Consider the following 19,872-nt stretch of genomic DNA (forward strand, 5'->3'; position numbering starts at 1 on the left):
GCTGATTTGATGGATATCCTGCAAACTTGGACTGTGCTAACCTTTCAGAGCTGAATAGACATTCACTATGTCTTTTAAAGGACTGGCGCAGCTTGCAAACATTTGACTTACAGTTGCTCTTGCAAACTTCCGAGAAGTAATCTGGTGTGTATTGGAGGCATCCTGGTATTGTCCAGATTTGGAAGGGAGTGTTGCTGTGTTCTGACAGGGCAGGCAAGTTTGCGATCTTTCCACAGAGGTGCTGCAACAGGTTTGGGGGCAACTGGAACGCAACAAGGATAAGCAACAGAGGGGAAACTCTGCAAAGAGAGAATAGGAGGGTTCTCCACAGTAGACTATACACACCATAACTTTTCAGGGAGTGCTTATAGCTTGACCTCAGTCAGAAGTGAGGTGTTCAAGATTCATAGAGTCATAGAGGTTTACAGCATGGAAACAGGCCCTTCGGCCCAATTTGTCCATGCCGCCCTTTTTTTAAAAACCCATAAGTTAATCCCAATTGCCCGCATTTGGCCCATATTCCTCTATACCCATCTTACCCATGTAACTATCTAAATGTTTTTTCAAAGACAAAATACTACTACCTCTGGCAGCTTGTTCCAGACACTCACCACCCTTTGTGTGAAAATATTGCCCCTCTGGGCACTTTTGTATCTCTTCCCTCTCACCTTAAACCTATGCCCTCTAGTTTTAGACTCTCCTACCTTTGGGAAAAGATATTGACTATCTAGCTGATTTATGCCCCTCATTATTTTATAGACCTCTATAAGATCACCCCTCAGCCTCCTACGCTCCAGAGAAAAAAGTCCCAGTCTATCCAGCTTCTCCTCATAACTCAATTTTCAAGTCCCGGTAGCATCCTAGTAAATCTTTTCTGCACTCTTTCTAGTTTAATAATATCCTTTCTATAATAGGGTGACCAGAATTGCACACCGTATTCCAAGTGTGGCCTTACAAGTTGTCTTGTACAACTTCAACAAGACATCCCAACTCCTGTGTTCAGTGTTCTGACCGATGAAACCAAGCATGCCGAATGCCTTCTTCACCCCTCTGTCCACCTGTGACTCCACTTTCAAGGAGCTATGAACATGTACCCCTAGATCTCTTTGTTCTGTAACTCTCCCCAATGCCCTACCATTAACTGCGCAAGTCCTGCCCTGGTTCAATCTACCAAAATGCATCACCTCGCATTTGTCTAAATTAAACTCCATCTGCCATTCGTCAGCCCACTGGCTCAATTGATCAAGATCCCGTTGCAATTGGAGATAACTGTCTTCACTGTCCACTATGCCACCAATCTTAGTGTCATCTGCAAACTTACTAACCATGCCTCCTATATTCTCATCCAAATCATTAAATTAAATGACAAATAACAGTGGACTCAGCACTGATTCCTGAGGCACACCGCTGGTCACAGGCCTCCAGTTTGAAAAACAACTCTCTACAACCACCCTCTGGCTTCTGTCAAGAACAGTAAGAAGTCTTACAACACCAGGTTAAAGTGCAACAGGTTTATTTGGTAGCAAATACCATAAGCTTTCGGAGCAGAGCTCCTTCGTCAGATGGAGTGGATATCTGTTCTCAAACAGGGCACAGACACAGAAATCAAATTACAGAATACTGATTAGAATGCAAATCTCTACAGCCAGCCAGGTCTTAAATATACAGACAATGTGGGTGGAGGGAGCATTCAACACAGGTTAAAGAGATGTGTATTGTCTCCAGACAGAACAGCTTGTGAAATTCTGCAAGTCCAGGAGGCAAGCTGTGGGGGTTACTGATAAAATCCACATCATGACTTCTGTCAAGAAGCCAATTTTATATCCATTTAGATACCTCACCCTGAATCCCGTGAGATTTAACCTCATGCAACAACCTACCATGCGGTACCTTGTCAAAGGCCTTGCTAAAGTCCATGTAGACAACATCGTTTACCAAGACAGTGATTGCTAAACTGTGCCACCTTCTTCAACGGGGACCAGAGGCTCACAGCAGGGTGAGAATGGCAGTGCCAGGCGTCACCAGATCACTGCCTATGCTATCGAATCCAATTGGAGGCAGCAGATGACATCACAAAGATATCCCTGTTTGTCATCTATTGCTGCATCCAAAATGTGTCCAAGGCCCTGAACACCAGGAGAGGAGAGCTCATCCTTTTCCCTCTAACAGGGTGATGCTGGATGAATGGGCACACGGTTCTGCCAGGATAGTGAGGTTTTAAGTTTTCTTAAAATGTATTTATTAGTGTCACAAGTGAAGTTACTGTGAAAATCCATTAGTTGCCACACTCTGGCACCTGGTCGGCTACACTGAGGGAGAATTTAGCATGGCCAATGCTCCTAACCAACATGTCTTTCGCACTGCAGAGAGAACTTGCAAACACTGAACAGACAGTGACCCAAGACTGGAGTCGGACCCAGGTTCCTGGCACTGTGAGGCAGCAGTGCTAACCATTGTGCCAGTGATCTGTTTCATGATGTTCAGCCAACCAGTAGCATAGATCCCACTTGGCCAAACATTACAATCCTTGCACCTGAGAACTGGAGCAAGGCAATTTTGAACCCAAATCTTTGAGGAAAGTGGGAAGGTATTTTCTTCCACGATTAAATACGACACACCAAAAACTTTCTCTTTCAATGGCCTAAGTAAATAAACAGAGTATCTCCAGACTTGGTGAAATTAAGATAAATGCCAAGGGAGCAGGAACAGGGAGGGACAAGAGTTTCCTGTTCATATGTAAGGAAAACATTAATTACTAAGGAATTCTTTTCAAACTGCCCCCTTACATTACAGTGGTAATTATGACTTTTGGAATGTTGTGACTGCTTTACACTGTACCACATACTCTGTTTCACTAATTTGACATGAATATACAATGGAAAGACCAGTTTTCTAGTGTCTACGTTTTTAGGATAATTCTGACTTAGCGGGCCACCAGTTGGTCATCTGACTGGGAAAGTTGCACAGAATGCCTGCAGCAGAAAGCAGAGACCTCTCACAACATTCGCTGCCTGAAAAACATTAAGAACATTGTATAAATTTATTCTAGCAAGTGCCTCCACCTGTTCAGCCTTTTGATTGTTTGCTGATCCATAATGATTTAATGAGGAGGTCTTGTGGCGCAGTGGGCAGTGTCTCTGCCTCCGAGCCAGAAGCTCCGGGTTCAAGTCCCACCCCAGCACTTGCTGGCTTTCTAAATGTGGCTGAACAGAGTGTCATCTGGGAAATCCTTCCAGAGCACGCCAGTGGCAGAGAGGGATTCCTGATCAACAACCGTGCGATGGAATGAAATTGGAGCCTCGAGCATCATTGTTCACAGCTCCAGGCCTCAACATGCATGTAACACTATAGTTAGGAAAGCCCACCAACGCCTCTGCTTTCTCAGAAGACTAAGGAAATTTGGCATGTCCGCTATGACTCTCACCAACCTTTACAGATGCACCACAGAAAGCATTCTTTTGGTTGTATCACAGCTTGGTATGGCTCCTGCTCTGCCTAAGACCGCAAGAAACTACAAAAGGTTGTGAATGTAGCCCAATCCATCACGCAAACCAGCCTCCCATCCAATGACTCTGTCTATACTTCCCATTGCCTCAGCAAAGCAGCCAGCATAATTAAGGACCCCACGCACCCCAGACATTCTCTTTTCCACCTTATTCCGTCGGGAAAAAGATACAAAAGTCTCAGGTCACATACCAACCGACTCAAGAACAACTTCTTCGATGCTGCTGTCAGATTTTTGAATGGACCCACCTCGCATTAAGTTGATCTTTCTCTACAGCCTAGCTCTAACTGTAACACTACATTCTACACTCCCTCCTTTCCTTCTCTATGATAGGTATGCTTTGTCTGTATAGCGCGCAAGAAACAATACTTTTCCCTGTATGCTAACACATGTGACAAATCAAATCAAAAGCAGTGTGTGTTGCCACAGCAATTTGGACTCTTTGGAACTGGTTTTATCGATTAGCCGGATAGTCAGTGTGGATCCGATTGGTGCCAACAGTGTGAAGATTTGGTCCCCATTCCAGCTGGGGTGGATCCGGGACCTGTCTCCTTGCCCTACCCCTGGAGGCACTGTGGGTCGGACCTGCTGTCGGGCACAGAGCTGCAGAAGAATGATGCATTGCTCACCCTGCCACCAGGCATGCCAGGGACAAAGATACATTCCATGCATCCAGTATTGGCGAAACCAAAGTACCGGGAAATTTGTTGTAAAATTAACTCCCTCTATTTGTATGCATTTATAATATTTGAGGGAACTGATCATACTGTAAATTTTAGCAAAAAATGCAAGAAGCAGGAAGGAGCACTGGGAGCTCGAGTGGAATTTCTTGTACATTTCTCTGATGATGCACCAATTTCCCAGCATGGCTGGAACAAGAAGAAAGGACCCGCTCCTCAGTGTAACAACAGGACAGAATCGAGGAATGCATTGCTAAATTGCTCACATTTATTTTAAGGTAATATTGTACAAAAGGGTGCAGTACTGCTATATTCCTGCTGATGGCGCTGATGGGTTTTAGAAGTGTTTGCTACCTGCAGAACAATATTGGCTCAAAATTCAGATGTAGACAGACTGCTCTTTGGGCATCATGAGTGATCTTAGAATTACAAAATGGCGTCCATGGCATGTGGACATTTCCCTGGTTAAGGTCACACTGGGTGAGGGCATTGGTGCGTCCACTGGAAAGATGTTTAGTGAGCCTTAAGCTTTTCAAGCCCGCTTGTGTAAAACATCACTGTTTGTCCACTAGGCTTCTTCTTTCTTGACATTTTCAACTTTCTCCATTGAAAAATGGTGTGTTGTTTTTGCTGTGGATTCCAGAGTTCAATTCTCCCCGCCCCCCCACACACACACAACCTCCCCACTCAAAGATTGGATTCATAGAATCCTTACAGTGCAGAAGAAGGCCAGTCAACCCATCAAGCCTGCACCAACTACAATCCCACCCAGGCCCTATCCCGTAACCCCACGTATTTACCCTACTAATCCCCCTGACACTAAGGAGCAATTTAGCACTGCCAATCAATCTAACCTGCACATTTTTGGACTGTGAGAGGAAACCGGAGCACCTGGAGAAAACCCAGGCAGACACGGAGAGAACGTGAAAACTCCACACACACAGTCACCCAAGCAGGGAATTGAACCCAGGTCCTGGCACTGTGAGGCAACAGTACTAACCACTGTGCCACCATGCTGCTCAATATTTTTGCACCTTTTTTTATTGATTATAGAAATGGATTGGAGGCGGACAGGTTCACCACCTCCCTGCCACGATATAGATCCTGGAGCCATTTTTAATGAGTGCAGCTTGGGTTGGATTGGCTGCCTGCCAGGAAGTGGTAGGCAGCCAATTAAGGCCAATTATTTTTAATTTTGATTTGATATTGTCACATATATTAACATACAGTGAAAAGTATTGTTTCTTGCGTGCTATACAGACAAAACATACCGTACATAGAGAAGGAAACGAGAGAGTGCAGAATGTAGCGTCACAGTCATAGCTAGGGTGGAGAGAAAGATCAACTTAATGCAAGGTAAGTCCATTCAAAAGTCTGAAGACGCTGTTCTTGACTCAGTTGGTGCGTGACCTCAGACATTTGTATCTTTCTCCCGACGAAAGAGGATGGAAGAGAGAATGTCTGGGGTGCGTGGGGCCCTTAATTATGCTGGCTGCTTTGCCGAGGCAGCAGGAAGTGTAGACAGAGTCAATGGATGGGGGGCTGGTTTGCGTGATGGATTGGGCTATATTCACAACCTTTTGTAGTTCCTTGCAGTCTTGGGCGGAGCATGGTGGTGTCTTCAGCAAACTTGAAAATCGAATTGAAGGGGAATTTGGCCACACGGTCATAGGTGTATAAGGAGTATAGTAGGGGGCTGAGAACACAGCCTTGTGGGGCACCGGTGTTGAGGATGATCGTGGAGGAGGTGTTGTTGCCTGTCCTTACTGATTGTGGTCTGTGAGTCAGGAAGTTCAGGATCCAGTCGCAGAGGGAGGAGCCGAGGCCCAGGCCATGGAGTTTGGAGATGAGTATTGTGGGAATAATCGTGTTGAAGGCTGAGCTGTAGTCAATAAATAGGAGTCTGACATGGGTGTCCTTGTTATCTTGGTGTTCCAGGGTTGAGTGCAGGGCCGGGGAAATGGCGTCTGCTGTGGACCTGTTGCGGCGGTAGGGAAACTGTAGTGGATCCAGGTAGTCCGGGAGGCTGCTCCGTTCGCGTCAGGGCTCCGTTCCTGTGTTGACTGGAAGTTCCAGTTGGCAACAAAATGTGGTCATGGTGGGGGGAGATGGGTGCACAACCAATCATGGGATGGATTCATCTCCCCACTCCACTCCCAGACTCATAGCTGCTGCCAGGTCACAGCTACGGTGGGTCACTGTCCCTAGGGAAGGGGTTGCCCTGCAGGATAATGGCCAAGCAGCTGTATCTTTTTTTTTAAATGAAAATATATTCACCTGTACCTCTCCCTTCTCTCTCACTTCAGCAGCTCCTACCTTGGCTGATGGGGCTGCCGTCCACTGAGTGTGTTGGAGGGTCTCCCATTCGCCCTTCAGTGCCGGCAGCCTGCCCGCGGTCCCTGACTGCATGTCCCCTGCCATTAACTTGAGATTGGAAATCTGCCTGAGTGTGTCTGGGGGGAACACTCCATGTGGGGTGTATCACCCAGACCTGAACCGGCATGCAGACTCCTGACCCAGCATTGAAAATCCTGACTGACATGCCAACAGCAATCCCAGTTTCCATCGATCCAGTGTCTTTGCAGTAAGAACCATTTGAAGTTTGCTCACAGTAAGTGTGAGGTGCCAGTGGTGGGTTAAATCGGGAAAGGATGCACAGTAGGCCAAAGTCAGGGAAATAGTGTTCGGATTGGACAAAGGACCAGAGGAGATTATGGAGATAGAGGCTTTGGAAAGATTTAAAGACAAAAACATGAATTTTAAATTGCAAATACTGGGTGAGGGGGCAATTAAATCAATACTTGGTTATAAAGCACCTCTAACATAGTAAAATATCCCAAGAGGTATTCGGCCACAATTATCGAAGAAGGCAATTTTAGAACAGGTTCAGTGTGAGTGCAATTTGAATCATAGAAACCCTATAGTGCAGAAGGTGGCCATTCAGCCCATCGAGTCTGCAATGATTCTCCAACAGAGCATTTTACCCAGGCCCCACCCCAGTAACCCCATATATTTACTCCACTAATCCCCCGAACTCACACATCTTGGGACACTAAGGCAATTTAGCATGGCCAGTCTACCTAATCTGCACATCTTTGGCGTCTGGGAGGAAACCGGAGCACCCGGAGGAAACTCACACCGACACAGGGGAGACGTGCAAACTCCACACAGACAGTCACCCAAGGCCGGAATTGAACGCTGGTCTCTGACACTGTGAGGCAGCAGTGCTAACCATTGTGCCACCGTGCCATGCCACTTTCTGTCTTTATGTTTGTTTGCCTCCTAATAGCTGTTGCTGCCACTTCTTTTGCCTCACACAACCGTTTGAGGGACTGACAACAGCTTTTAATTGTTAGTCTTTCGAAAGGCTAGCAACAGTTACTTCATCCACATGCGGCCACCAACCTCTAAGAGGCCGCAACCTTTAAATTTGGCTTCTAACCTTTAAGGACTAATAACAGCAGTATTCACAAACAAGGAACAGGAGCGAGACTAGATTGGCCATTTGAGCCTGCTCTGCTATTCCAGCAGATCATGGATGATTTACCCCAATTCTACCATCCTGAAACATCCCCGGTATTCCTTAACTACCTTTCTATCCAGAAATCTATCCACCTGTGCCTTGAATATGCTCAAAGACTTAACATCCACAGCGAGAGAGTGACAGGGAATTTGAGTGCAGAGATTTCTCCTCAGCTCAGTCCTAAATGACCAATCCCTTATTCTGGCACTGTGACTCCATGTTCTCGATCGATGATTCCCAATCGCTGTGCTGTGGGAAGCAAGCAAGTGTGCTGTGGCCTGTTGTGGGTTTTAAACGGTGAACGCTGCAGGAACCCAAGAAAGATCAAAGAAGAACAAAGAACAAAGAAAATTACAGCACAGGACCAGGCCCTTCAGCCCTCCAAGCCTGCACTGACCATGCTGTCCGACTGAATTAAAACCCCCTACCCTTCTGAGGACAACATCACACTATTCCCATCCTATTCTTACATTTGTCCAGACGCCCCTTAAAAGTCACTATCGTTTCTGCTTCCACTGCCTCCCCCAGCAATGAATGATTGGATGATTCGGGGCGGCACGGTAGCACAGTGGTTAGTACTGCTGCTTCACAGCTCCAGGGACCTGGGTTCGAATCCCGGCTCGGGTCACTGTCTGTGTGGAGTTTGCACATTCTCCTCGTGTCTGCGTGGGTTTCCTCCGGGTGCTCCGGTTTCCTCCCACAGTCCAAAGATATGCAGGTTAGGTTGATTGGCCATGTTAAAATTGCCCCTTGGTGTCCTGGGATGCGTAGATTAGAGGGATTAGCAGGTAAAATATGTAGGGAAATGGGGGTAGGGCCTGGGTGGGATTGTGGTCGGTGCAGACTCGATGGGCCGAATGGCCTCTTTCTGTACTGTAGGGTTTCTATGATTTCTATGAGTTCCAGGCAGCCATTACCCTCTGTGTAAAAAAACTTGTCTCGTACATCTCCTTTAAACCGTGCCCCTCGCACCTTAAACCTATGCCCCCTAGTAATTGACTCTTGCACCATGGGGAAATAAAATAATGGTGGACCCGGTGTGCAAGTGTGGCAGTGAGGAGACCGGGGGAGAGAGAGGGGGTAGCGGGAGTGTGGCGAAACCAATGCTCTGACTATTACTGTGGGTTCAGTGAAATTGCCATCTTCAGCAATCACTTGGCAGCCACAAAAACATCGAGGTGCAGGAAGACCTACTCATGCTGCTGAAGCACTCGCTTTCCAGAAACTTCTCTTTCATTTTCTTGGCACATCACTTGATTGGAGTTGGGGGGGAGGGGGGGGGGGGGCACTTGCCTCACAGCTGAGAAAGCTTTTCCTTGTCTTTGCAAAAGTGCATTCCCATTTTCCACATCATCCGCAGTGGGAAATGTCCTTCCAAATTAGCACTCACCCGTTTTGCAAATATACCGCAGCTTAGCTTCAATTTCATTTTTCATTCTGTGTCACAGTGTTTGGCATGAATTCTAGACAGAGTTACTAAAGGGCCTGCCTGTTGTGAGTGTGCAGACAGTCTGGGATCAGTCTATGCAGGCTGGGTTGCTTTCGGGAGACATGTCTACACAGCGAATAACAGAGACAGGCACACTCCCTTCAGCCCTAGCACCTCACTTCAGCCGTAAAACACAAAGTTGACAATGTGATGGAGTAATCGCATACTCAACTTTGACAAAGGGTCATCTGGACTCAAAACGTCAGCTCTTTTCTCTCCTTACAGATGCTGCCAGACCTGCTGAGATTTTCCAGCACTTTCCCTTTTGGTTTTAATCGCATACTTATCTTTCATCCCTCACCCACTGCAAAGCATATGTATATTTTTTAAAAAGCTCCTTCACATCACCCCTGTTTAATTCCTCATGTCTGTAACATGCCCCACGGTATCAGTGCAACTTTACTTGACTCAGTCATGTTGACAATCTGAGGCTCTGGAGTTGCAGTACAACGGTTGTGGTTAAACTGCAGGCACATCCATTCAGGAAAACTTTGTCCTGTTGAGAATGGATGGTGGTTTATAGGCATGCGTGACACATGGTTAAGAATAACTAAATTGTTTCCCGTATGGTAGTTGGCTACGAAATGCAATAAGATGAATAGTATGTCACTGCAAAACGTGTAAACACCAACATGCCAGGAATCCGGCAAATTAGAAGTCAATTATTAGTTTTCAACTCTGAGTAAAGCTTCAAACGTAGGCAGAATTCCCAAAATTGCTTTTAAGTTTGCTCTCTAGTAAGACTGCAACCATAGTAAATGTGACACTTATGAACAATCGATTCAGCTGAGAAAAAGTGAATGTGCCATGGAATTGTTTGTCTCATTGAAACGTGCCGTGCTACTGAAAAGGTTGGGAACCACTGTTCTGAATTCTCCAACTGAGGGAAGTATTTCCCACCCTGCTGTGCTCCCAGCTCCAGTCCTAATCCAAATGAGGAATTTGTTAAGAATTTATCACATTATCTGAAAACGGACATTTCGCAAGTCCCTTGCTACTACGCTAAAATTTCAGTCAACATTGTGCTAACTCTGGAGTGGGGCTGGAACAGTCCACCCCAAATTCCATACCCGGGCAGGCGCTGGAGTGTGGCGACTAGGGGATTTTCACAGTAACTTCATTGCAGTGTTAATGTAAGCCTACTTGTGACTAATAAATAAACTTTAAAACTTTAAAATTTAAACTTTAGATTCAGGGTTGAGAGACACTAGCAGAGGAAGTCAGTACTGGGTGCAGTAAGATTGCCAGTTTCCACTTACGTCAGTGATAGTTAGCTAGATGGGCAGACATCAGTTACTTTTCTGGCTACGGGGTCCTTGGAAAGTAAGCTACTTTTCAGTGAGATGAATGGAAAATATTAGAGTGGGATATTGCCTTCACTGTCTGTAGGGTAAAGTGGATGATGAAAAAGTTTGAATTTGCACAGCATCCATGAAATCTCCAAGAATTTTTCATCCGCAGTAATTTAGAGAAACCGTGGCTGAAATACTCCAGCCATTCACGCCCTGCCAGCGAGAACGGAGAATTTGGTGCTTAGCTAAATCTCCATTCACAGCAGCGGGATCGGAGAATCTCAGCCAGTGTTTCCTCAGTGATACCGATTCCCATTAATCGGATAACAGTTGTGAGCATGGTTTTAAAAATATTTGAAAACTTTATTTAATGCAAAATTATAGGAAGAATAAAAATTGCTTTGCTTTTGTTTACCCTGGTGTCTTTGGGAATTCCAATATGTATTTCAATGAAAAAAAAAGTACAATATCCAATTATTTATGTTCACCTTTGGCATCAGTTCAGTACTTAGTATTTTTCTTATCCTGGTTTGTGCATGGAGAGTCTATATTTAATTACAGTAGCACAGTGGCACAATGGTTAGCACTGCTGCCTCACAGTGGCCGGGACCAGGTTCAATTCTGGTCTCGAGTGACTGTGTGGAGTTTAAACATTCTCCCCGTGTCTGTGTGGGTTTCCTCTGGATGCCCTGGTTTCCTTCCACACTCCAAAGATGTGCAGGTTAGGTGGATTGGCCATGGTAAATTGCTCCTTAGTGTCCCAAAATATGTAGGTTAGGGGGATTAGCCATGGGAAATGTGTGGGGTTACGGGGGTAATGTTTGTTTATTAGTCACAAGTAAGCTTACATTTGCACTGCAATGAAGTTACTGTGATAGGGCAGGGGAGAGAGCCCAAGGTACTCTATTAGATAATTGATGCGGACCTGATGGGCCGAAAGATGTCTTCTGTACTGTAGTGATTTTATGATTAATTAATTTGTAAATTTAGTGCCCACAGATAAAAAGACATGTTCATTATTTTCTCTCCTATATTAGAACTACCACAAACAGGGAATGGATGTCATTGGACTGAATTGCAAAACAGATAAACGAGGATTCTCTCATTCTCCGCTGGGAAATGCAGATTTTGCCCAGGAATCGTCTAGAACAGGTACTGATCATTGTTAGAACAGTACACCTTTTCATATCCACTTCCAAAAGCATGATCATTGAATGTTCTTTCTTTTTCATTCATTATTTATAGGATTTGTACCTCTTGCTAGTGACAGTAAACTGACAGCTGTAAGGGGCCCAATTCCTTGTCAGTACTCTGTAAACAGCAAGTCCCCTTCCAAACTTCCAGAGGCCTTCACTTCCCCAGCCACCCATTTCAAACCTATAATACTCACACAGCACAAAGAGAAAACAAGGTAATGCATTACTGATATAAGAAAAGCAAATCCCCTGAGAGTATTAGAATCTGTGTTCGGGACCCAAGTTGGGAATATTTAGCAAAAATATAATCTTGCAGAATTATCTATTTTTTTAAAAAGTTGTTTCGGAATGATCCATTGGTTATATTTGTAATGACTCTGATGATTTTTGTAAAGCAGTGTTATTTAGATAATCAGGCAAGTACGGCAAAAATGTGTCGCCCGAATAAACACAGGTTCATTGAATTAATGCGAGTTTCTTTGTGAGCTATATTCACTCCTACCAATGAATAAAGTTTACAACTATTTATGTGTGCAGCGTGCATGGTAACAATGCTTATTTGGAAATCACTTTTTTATTAAATTTGTTATCACATTTTTTCATCCTTTGTTGCACGGAATTATGTCATTTATTACATTTGTTCTTTTGCTTTTTGTAGAATCGAGTTACAATGTTTGTGTGCTTAATGCAATGTTGTTTTTATAATTTTGTGAAATACTTTCATTTTTGAAGTGGTGTTAAGTGGAAATGGTAGAATACGTATGACTATGGTATTGTTTCCAGACACTTCAGGATTATTTTGAGTTTCACAGGTACTTAGTTTAATCAACAGACGTGTACAACAATGAGGTATGTGATATTGTTTCCTACGCTCGGAGGATCTGCTTAATCTCTCATAAAATCTCTGGGTTGGGACTGGAGTGGCGGTAAAATAATTTAAGCACTCCTTTGCACTAGTATTCTCCCACTTCATTTCGAGGTAATTTAATTTTTCACATCCTTTTCTAGTGGGGCAGCACAGTGGTTAGTGCTGCTGCCTCACAGCACCAGGGACCCGGGTTCAATTCCCGGCTTGGGTCACTGTCTGTGTGCAGTTTGCATGTCCTCCCCATGTCTGCATGGGTTTCCTCCGGGTGCTCCGGTTTCCTCCCACAGTCTGAAAGATGTGCTGGTTAGGTGCATTGGCCACGCTAAATTCTCCCTCTGTGTACCCCAAACAAATGCCAGAATGTGGCGAGTAGGGAATTTTCACAGTAGCTTCATTGCAGTGTTAATGTAAGCCTACTTTTGACACTAATAAATAAACTTTAGTAGCCTTCATTTCTGCATTAATTGTGAAACTGAGCAGATGGGACGGAAGAAAAATGTCTAAACTAACAAGAATGAAGTTAGCAACTTGTTCAGAGTTATTTTCAGCATTTTGTGCACAGAGAAATAAAGCTTCTTTTTATTCTTATTCTTTCTCAATCAAATTGTTTCTCTTATTCCAACAGTGTCAAAATGTCAGGTAAAAACGCCAAACAGCTTGTTAAAGCTATGAATCAGGAGAAGCAGGGAGGAGTAGCCAGTGAAGATGTTAAAAGTAATGTGGTTGTCAAAGCAGCTGCTGTGAACTTTGAGAGCTTGGAGAGCAGCACACACTCATCAGCATCTTTGGTATCTTCGCCATTCCAGACTAAAAGTAGTTCAGTTTCATCCGTGAACCCTTCTACCGCAGCAGAAAGCAAAACCAATCCACCCCAAACAACATCTTTGCCGCACCAGGAAGTCAATTGCGGTTCTGATTCTTCAGCTATTTGCAACTGTCCTTCATCTGATCACCTTCATCAGAACTCCAAAACAGGGATACTAACTTCACCAGCTGCTCACTTGACTGTGCCAGAACAAGCATTGGTTTTGCCGAGCACTTCTGGGTATGAGTTGAATAGACACTTACCCGGACCTACGATACTTTCAGAAGTGCACTGCGGCAGAAGCAGTGAGAACTCTTTAAACTCTGTCAGATCACAGTTGCAGAACACTTCCAACCCTACACTTGATGGCTGTACGGATGAAAAGCCTAATGTGAAAATGTACACTCTATCAGAGTCTTCTAATAACAGTTTTAAAGAGTTTGTAGATTTTGACAGTGTTGCCTCAGTGATACCATTGTCTGAGAGATGTTTTTTTGCGCAGGAGATATTGGATACTGGAAATGAAATAAAACCATTCGCGGCTGTTGCAAACATTACTGCGGAAGTTTCAGAAAATGTCCACTTACCTTCTGCATGCATCTCATCATGTTTTCATGACAATCTAATGGCAATAGCTTCATCAAGCCCAGCACCAATCAGTCTTTTGCAGAGAGCAGTTCACCTCATAAAAGAAGAATTTGCATTTGATGGTTACTTAGAAAATGGTGAAGAAGCCCATGCCATGGGTAGATGATCTTTATTTTAACATAGAAATTATTTTAAGAATAACTATATTAAGGATCTTTTTTTTACATGAGTTTTTGGGGGGTTTTTTTGGAATATTTGCTTTAATTTTGTCAAACATCCTGAAGTGGCAGCTTAAGCATTGGTTATTTTTAACCCTGATTTTAACATAAGTGCACACAGGAAGTGGGTACATAGTTAAAATGACATTCGGAGGGTTTGCACTTAATTCCATGCACCACAATTTTAACTGGTAGTATTTTAGGCATGGAAATCCTTCACTCCAGGCAGATGGGGCCCAATTTAATATGCTGAAGTCATGGCCTGATGATGTCATTGGCACTGAAATGTGATTTCGAAGTAAAAATTGTAGGATGCCAAATCCCTCCAGTAAAACCTGTCAGGAGGCAGCAGAATAGCCCTTGGCGAGTACCGAAGAGAAAAGAAGATTCTTTGTGGCCTACAAAGAGCAAGAGAGCTCCTCTTGGGCCTGTGCAGCCTTGGCCTTCCCCCTCCCACTCACCACCAGCATCTATTTCCCGTCTCCGGTGACTATTCTCTTGAGCCTGCAGTAGTATCGGCCTCCCACCTGATTGCCTGCTCCCATCCGCCAGCGGTCAGCCCTGCTGTGTTCCGTTGGGCAATCGTTCATTTGAATGAGGCCTTAGAGTTCCTGGCTTCTCACCTGGGCGTCTCACTGATGTGAGCACTATTGACAGTGCTGTGCTGCATTCAAAATAATCATAGATCAAAGTGAAAAATCTTAATTAGACATTAATAAGGAAAATGTCCTCATCTAAATTTGTGACTAACCATAAACTTAATCAACGTCTTTGTGGTATGTGTGCATCTGTAAACGGAAGTGCTGCTTGGGACAGAATATTAATCAGTCTTAACCTCAGTGACTTTCCAGTACACCTCATGGGTTTTCCCAGAGCATGACTTGCCAGTCTATCAAAGTGGCACTTAGTAAATGTTTTTAAATATCATTTTACAAATGCTGTAGGTTTAAATTTTGACTGCCAAAAGTCTGCAGCACTTTTGAGCAGATGTTCATACCATTAAGTGCACCATCCACTCTGCACGTGCTACCATTTGGTCACTGGCTGTTTTTTCTTTTGGCTTCCAGCTTTTGACCTCAATGTATTGGCAGAGTGTATCATATTCACTGTCTGGACAATTCTGGATACTTTGCCTTCTGCATGTGGATTCCCTCCCTCGTCCACTCTCCCGACTGCCCAGATTGTGAAGACTGAAATTCTGTTCCAGTGTGTCTCATTCACTGCTGAATTTATTTTTGGTTTACGTCAAAACAATTTGATTAATCTCCTGGATTTTATTTTAAGTCAAGAAAAATATTCCAGTTCAGAAATAAATTAAAACTGTGTTTTGATCAGTACTATTCTTGGTTGGAAGATCTTATTTTGGACAGTAATTTCGTACAAGAGAAAAAATACAGGGGGAGATTGTCCAGCTTCCCAGTCACGTGTTTCCCGCTGGTGGGAGGTGGCACATTGTTTACTAGCGGCAGGATTCTCTGGTCCCGCTGCTGTCAATGGGAATTCCCATTGACCTCACCCCACGCCGGCGGAAAACCTGCATTCGGGGGTGCGCTGCCAGCGGGACTGGAGAATCCCTCTGGCGTGAACGGCCGGAGAATTCCCGCCACAGTACTTGAACCATCAATGTCCATCTGAACAATACAGTGCATTTGTAAATACTAGAGACAAATCTCAAAGTTAGTTTCGATCCAAATCTCTTACTAACAAAACATTACTCTGGACTGGTTACAAGCTGCAACCTTAATTTTAAGATCTTTTTGAGCTAAATGATAATGCTGCATTGTTGAAATTGATTTTAGACTTCTGATTTTTTTTTATAAGGTGAGTACATCTTATCCTTGAAAAGTCTTAAATTCAGTACATTCAATAATGCCATATCGGAGAAGTTTTATGACCTCTACTGGGATGACAAACTACTGGAACAGCTTTATGAGGTAGCGAATGGGAATCCTCCTCCTCCTCCTTCACCATTGTAAGTATCCACTTATACATACAATTCTGTCGCATTTGTTTTGAAAAAATCTCTGCACAAAGTAAATATCCTGGGCAATCCTTAAGGATGTGATCCTGCGAATTGCACACAGACTTGTTCCTGCTACAGACTCCGCAACTGACCCCTTCAAAGTTCCTGGGGTGAGGAGTAGGAACCTAACAGGAGCAGGCTGTGCCCGCTCCCCTGCTGTAGGCCCCAGAAACACTGTAGCTGTGTAGTCATGGGGATGGGTTTGGTATCTCCCATTCACTCCTCCACAGGAACAATCAGCCTTCCCCAAAAGCGTTCCTTCATAATTTGAGGGAAGAAGGAAAAAGCACTCAAACTGGGGAATAAGAATGCTGGTCTAAACTGTTATTTCCTATTTGAGGTCCAGCATCGTACTCAGCCTGGATTGCAAATGGGCACTACTTCAAAGCCCCCTTTGGCTAGGCATGTCAAGTGAAATTAGGCCTTAGATTCACTGATTGCACACTGGGTCCGACGGAAGTCTAGGACTCAGGAACTCGCAACTTTGGGAGTCCTTTTTAAGCCACGGTTATGTAGGGGGTATGCAGATGTCCACATCTTATCCCAAAATTTTGAATTTAAGGATTATACTCATCTCAAGGAACTCCCATTGAAATTGGTGGGCATCCATTTGAGCATTCACATCATTTTCAGGTGATTGTGCAGGTAGTGGGTGGCATGATGGCACTGTTGCCTCACAGTGCCAGGGACCCAAGTTCAATTCCAGCCCCGGTCACTGTCTGTGTGGAGTTTGCACATTCTCTCCATGTCAGTGTGGGTTTCCTCTGTTTCCTCCCACAGTTCAAAAATGTGCAGGTTAGGTGGATTGGCCATGCTAAATTATCCTTGAACGTCAGGGGGATTAGCAGGGTAAATGAGGGTTATGGGAATAGGGTCTAGGTGGGATTGTTGTTGGTACAGACTCGATGGGCTGAATGGCCTTTTTCTGTACTGTAGGGATTCTATGATTCTTATACAGTTGACGATGTACAATTGTAAATATCCACTTACGCATTAAATCCTGTCTTTGTTTTAAAAAAGAAAATCTCTGCATAAAGTAAATGCCCTGGGCGATCCTGCTAACTGCACACAGAATTGATCTTGCTACAGACTCCACAACTGACCCTTCCAAAGTTCCAGGGGTGAGGAGAAGGAACCTTCAGGAGCAGGTTGTGCCCTCTCCCCTGCTGTAGGCCCCAGAAACACTGTAGCTGTCGGGTGCGGTAGGGGGGAGGGGAAGGGGGATTTCGGTGTACACTCAAAATTTATCATGAACACACAGGCTCAGAAAGTCGGCTATGCAGTCCTTATTTTTCAGGGGCTAAACACCTTACTAAACCTCCAATATGAAGGGCAGGTAGCACATACCCGTTATGAGACAGAGACCCGTCTATTTCCAGATTGGCAAAGCTGGAAAATATCTGTGTGTTTTGCCCATGCCTGAAGCAGTTGCTTGTCCCTTTGCATATGAAATTAAGGGCCGTAGTTTCGGTTTGAGGCATCCATTCTGCACCCCGGGGTAGCGAACATCACCACAGGCTGCACTCAGCAAAACCATGAGACCCAACATGTGGAGTTAAAGCTACTGCTTTTGCAGGTTGCAAGCAATGAGAGAAGCTTAACACAATATGGACTGGGAGAAGCATGGAAGCCATGTGACATCTCTGCTGAATAGGAGAGGCGATGGCCTAGTGGTATTATAACTAGACTATTAATCCAGAAACTCAGCTAAGTTCTGGGGACCTGGGTTCGAATCCCGCCACGGCAGATGGTAAAATTTGAATTCATGAAAAAAAATATCCGGAATTAAGAATCTTCTGACGACGGTGAAACCATTGTTGATCTTCGGAAAACGCATCTGGTTCACCAATGTCCTTTAGGGAAGGAAATCTGCCATCCTTACCTGGTCTGGCCTACATGTGACTCCAGAGCCCCTTGGGCAACTAAGGATAGGCAATAAATGCTGGCTAGGCAGCGACGCCCACGTCCCACGAATGAATAAAATAAAGAAGTGCTCCTAAAAGGACACATTGTGCTGCTGGTAAGCCTTGGTATTACTGCTGATCCCCATTGATAATTTTTCCTGCTCCTTTTACCAGCCATCAATTATTGGCTTCCTAGCTCTTTGTAACAAAATGCACTCAAGGTCAAAGTTTTTTAAAAGCACTGTCTAAATTTAATTTAAAATTAAGTTGCAGTTTAAATTTGTGAACAAATGTCTTTTCATACAATTGAAATCAGTAATTTGTTTAATATTAAGTTATTCTGGATGAAATTGTCTTCACCTGAGGTGCCTGTTGCCCTTGTGCGTGAACTATATGATGCAGTGAAGGCATTTCATGTGGTTAGTTGAATGGTCATTAATATTGAAACTGCTGGTGCAATTACCCCTCGCAACAGGGTTCCTGTAGTATCTCCTGAAAATATGGTGGATTGAAATTTACTTCAGAGGAAAATCTGTTACATTATAATTTGTACTTAAATGGTCTAATAGTGTAAAGTACTGTGCCCTGATGTAGTCAGCTCACCAGCCAGTAACAAGACACACATTTTCCAAGCTGAAATTGTTACTAATTGGAAATACTTAGCTTTTCAAAAGGAGTTCTTTAAAAATTACTGTCTTTATTGCATTACATTTCCTACATTGCAAAAATGACTCCATGTCAAATGTACTTTATTGGCTGTAAAGCAATTTGGGAGGCCCTGAGGTCAGGTGTTATATAAATGCAAGTCTTCCTTTCATTAACCCTAACTGCACCACAGACAGACAGTAATCGTATCACTTGATGAAATAAAACCACTTCCAAGATTTACAATGTGGCACCAGTAATGACTTCAGAGCTATGAGGGGTTGGGAAATGACCTCTTGAAGCCAGCATTTAGTCAATCAGAGATCGTGGGCAGAATTTTCCCAAAAAGCGACTAAGGGGACGATTTTGAGCCCGCACGCTCCATCTGTAGAACGGCTGTGTGTGCTTAAAATCCGGAGAGTGCGATTCGCGCCGGCAAGTTTCTGAGTTCCAATGCTGTGGTGGTAGGACTTCCAATCCTACCAGCCCCTCAGCGGTGGAGTGGTGTGAAACATGCCGCGGGACCGCAGAAAGCTCATTTTTAATACATTAGCATGTCATTAGTGAGCACACTCTCCCGGACATCCCCCTCTTCCCCTCACCAGACACTCAGCGGGCGCCACTATGCTGTCACGCTGGCACCATTTACAACAAGTTCACTCCCTGGGGTCGTAAAGGTGAGTAGCTCCCCAGAGGGAGAGGGTCATCATAGTGGCCTGGCAATGCCCCTTGGCACAGGTTGGCACTGCCAAGTTGGAAAATGGGTGGACCCCAGTGGGAGCCTCATGGGGGGAATTCATTTAGATGTGGCAGTGACTGAGAGTAGACGGAGGAGCTGGGAATGCCGGCAATGGTCGTTGCGGGTGGGAGGAGTGGTTGAGGTGGATGCCAGCTCAGACTATGTGGAGGGCGGGTGGAAAGATGCCGATAATTGGTGGCAGGGAGATGTGCCCCGCTTCACAGAGATTGGACGCCATTTTTAAAGGGCACCCCGATCTCAAAGTGAAACTGAACTCACCCCTCCCCACGACCCTCCCCTCCTGCCCTAGATATCGGTGACTGTCCCCACCCTCACTGAAGGTATGTTTCAATCCCCCCCACCCTCCAAAGAAGATCGGTGGCATTGGGGCCCTCCC

The 19,872-nt window shown here is 44.6% G+C and overlaps 1 protein-coding gene across 1 annotated transcript in view; it reads left to right on the forward strand.

The window, feature by feature from the left end:
- The window catches only part of kndc1 (kinase non-catalytic C-lobe domain containing 1), a 207,437-nt gene that overhangs the window by 99,578 nt on the left and 87,987 nt on the right, over positions 1-19,872 (forward strand). Inside the window, exons 12-15 of the mRNA XM_078222911.1 lie at positions 11,527-11,641; positions 11,735-11,900; positions 13,179-14,104; positions 15,986-16,136. Coding sequence (XP_078079037.1) covers positions 11,527-11,641; positions 11,735-11,900; positions 13,179-14,104; positions 15,986-16,136 — 1,358 coding nt within the window. The remainder of the gene's footprint in view (positions 1-11,526; positions 11,642-11,734; positions 11,901-13,178; positions 14,105-15,985; positions 16,137-19,872) is intronic.

This window comes from Mustelus asterias, chromosome 11 (genome assembly GCF_964213995.1).
Source record: "Mustelus asterias chromosome 11, sMusAst1.hap1.1, whole genome shotgun sequence".
In the NCBI taxonomy this organism is placed as follows: domain Eukaryota; kingdom Metazoa; phylum Chordata; class Chondrichthyes; order Carcharhiniformes; family Triakidae; genus Mustelus; species Mustelus asterias.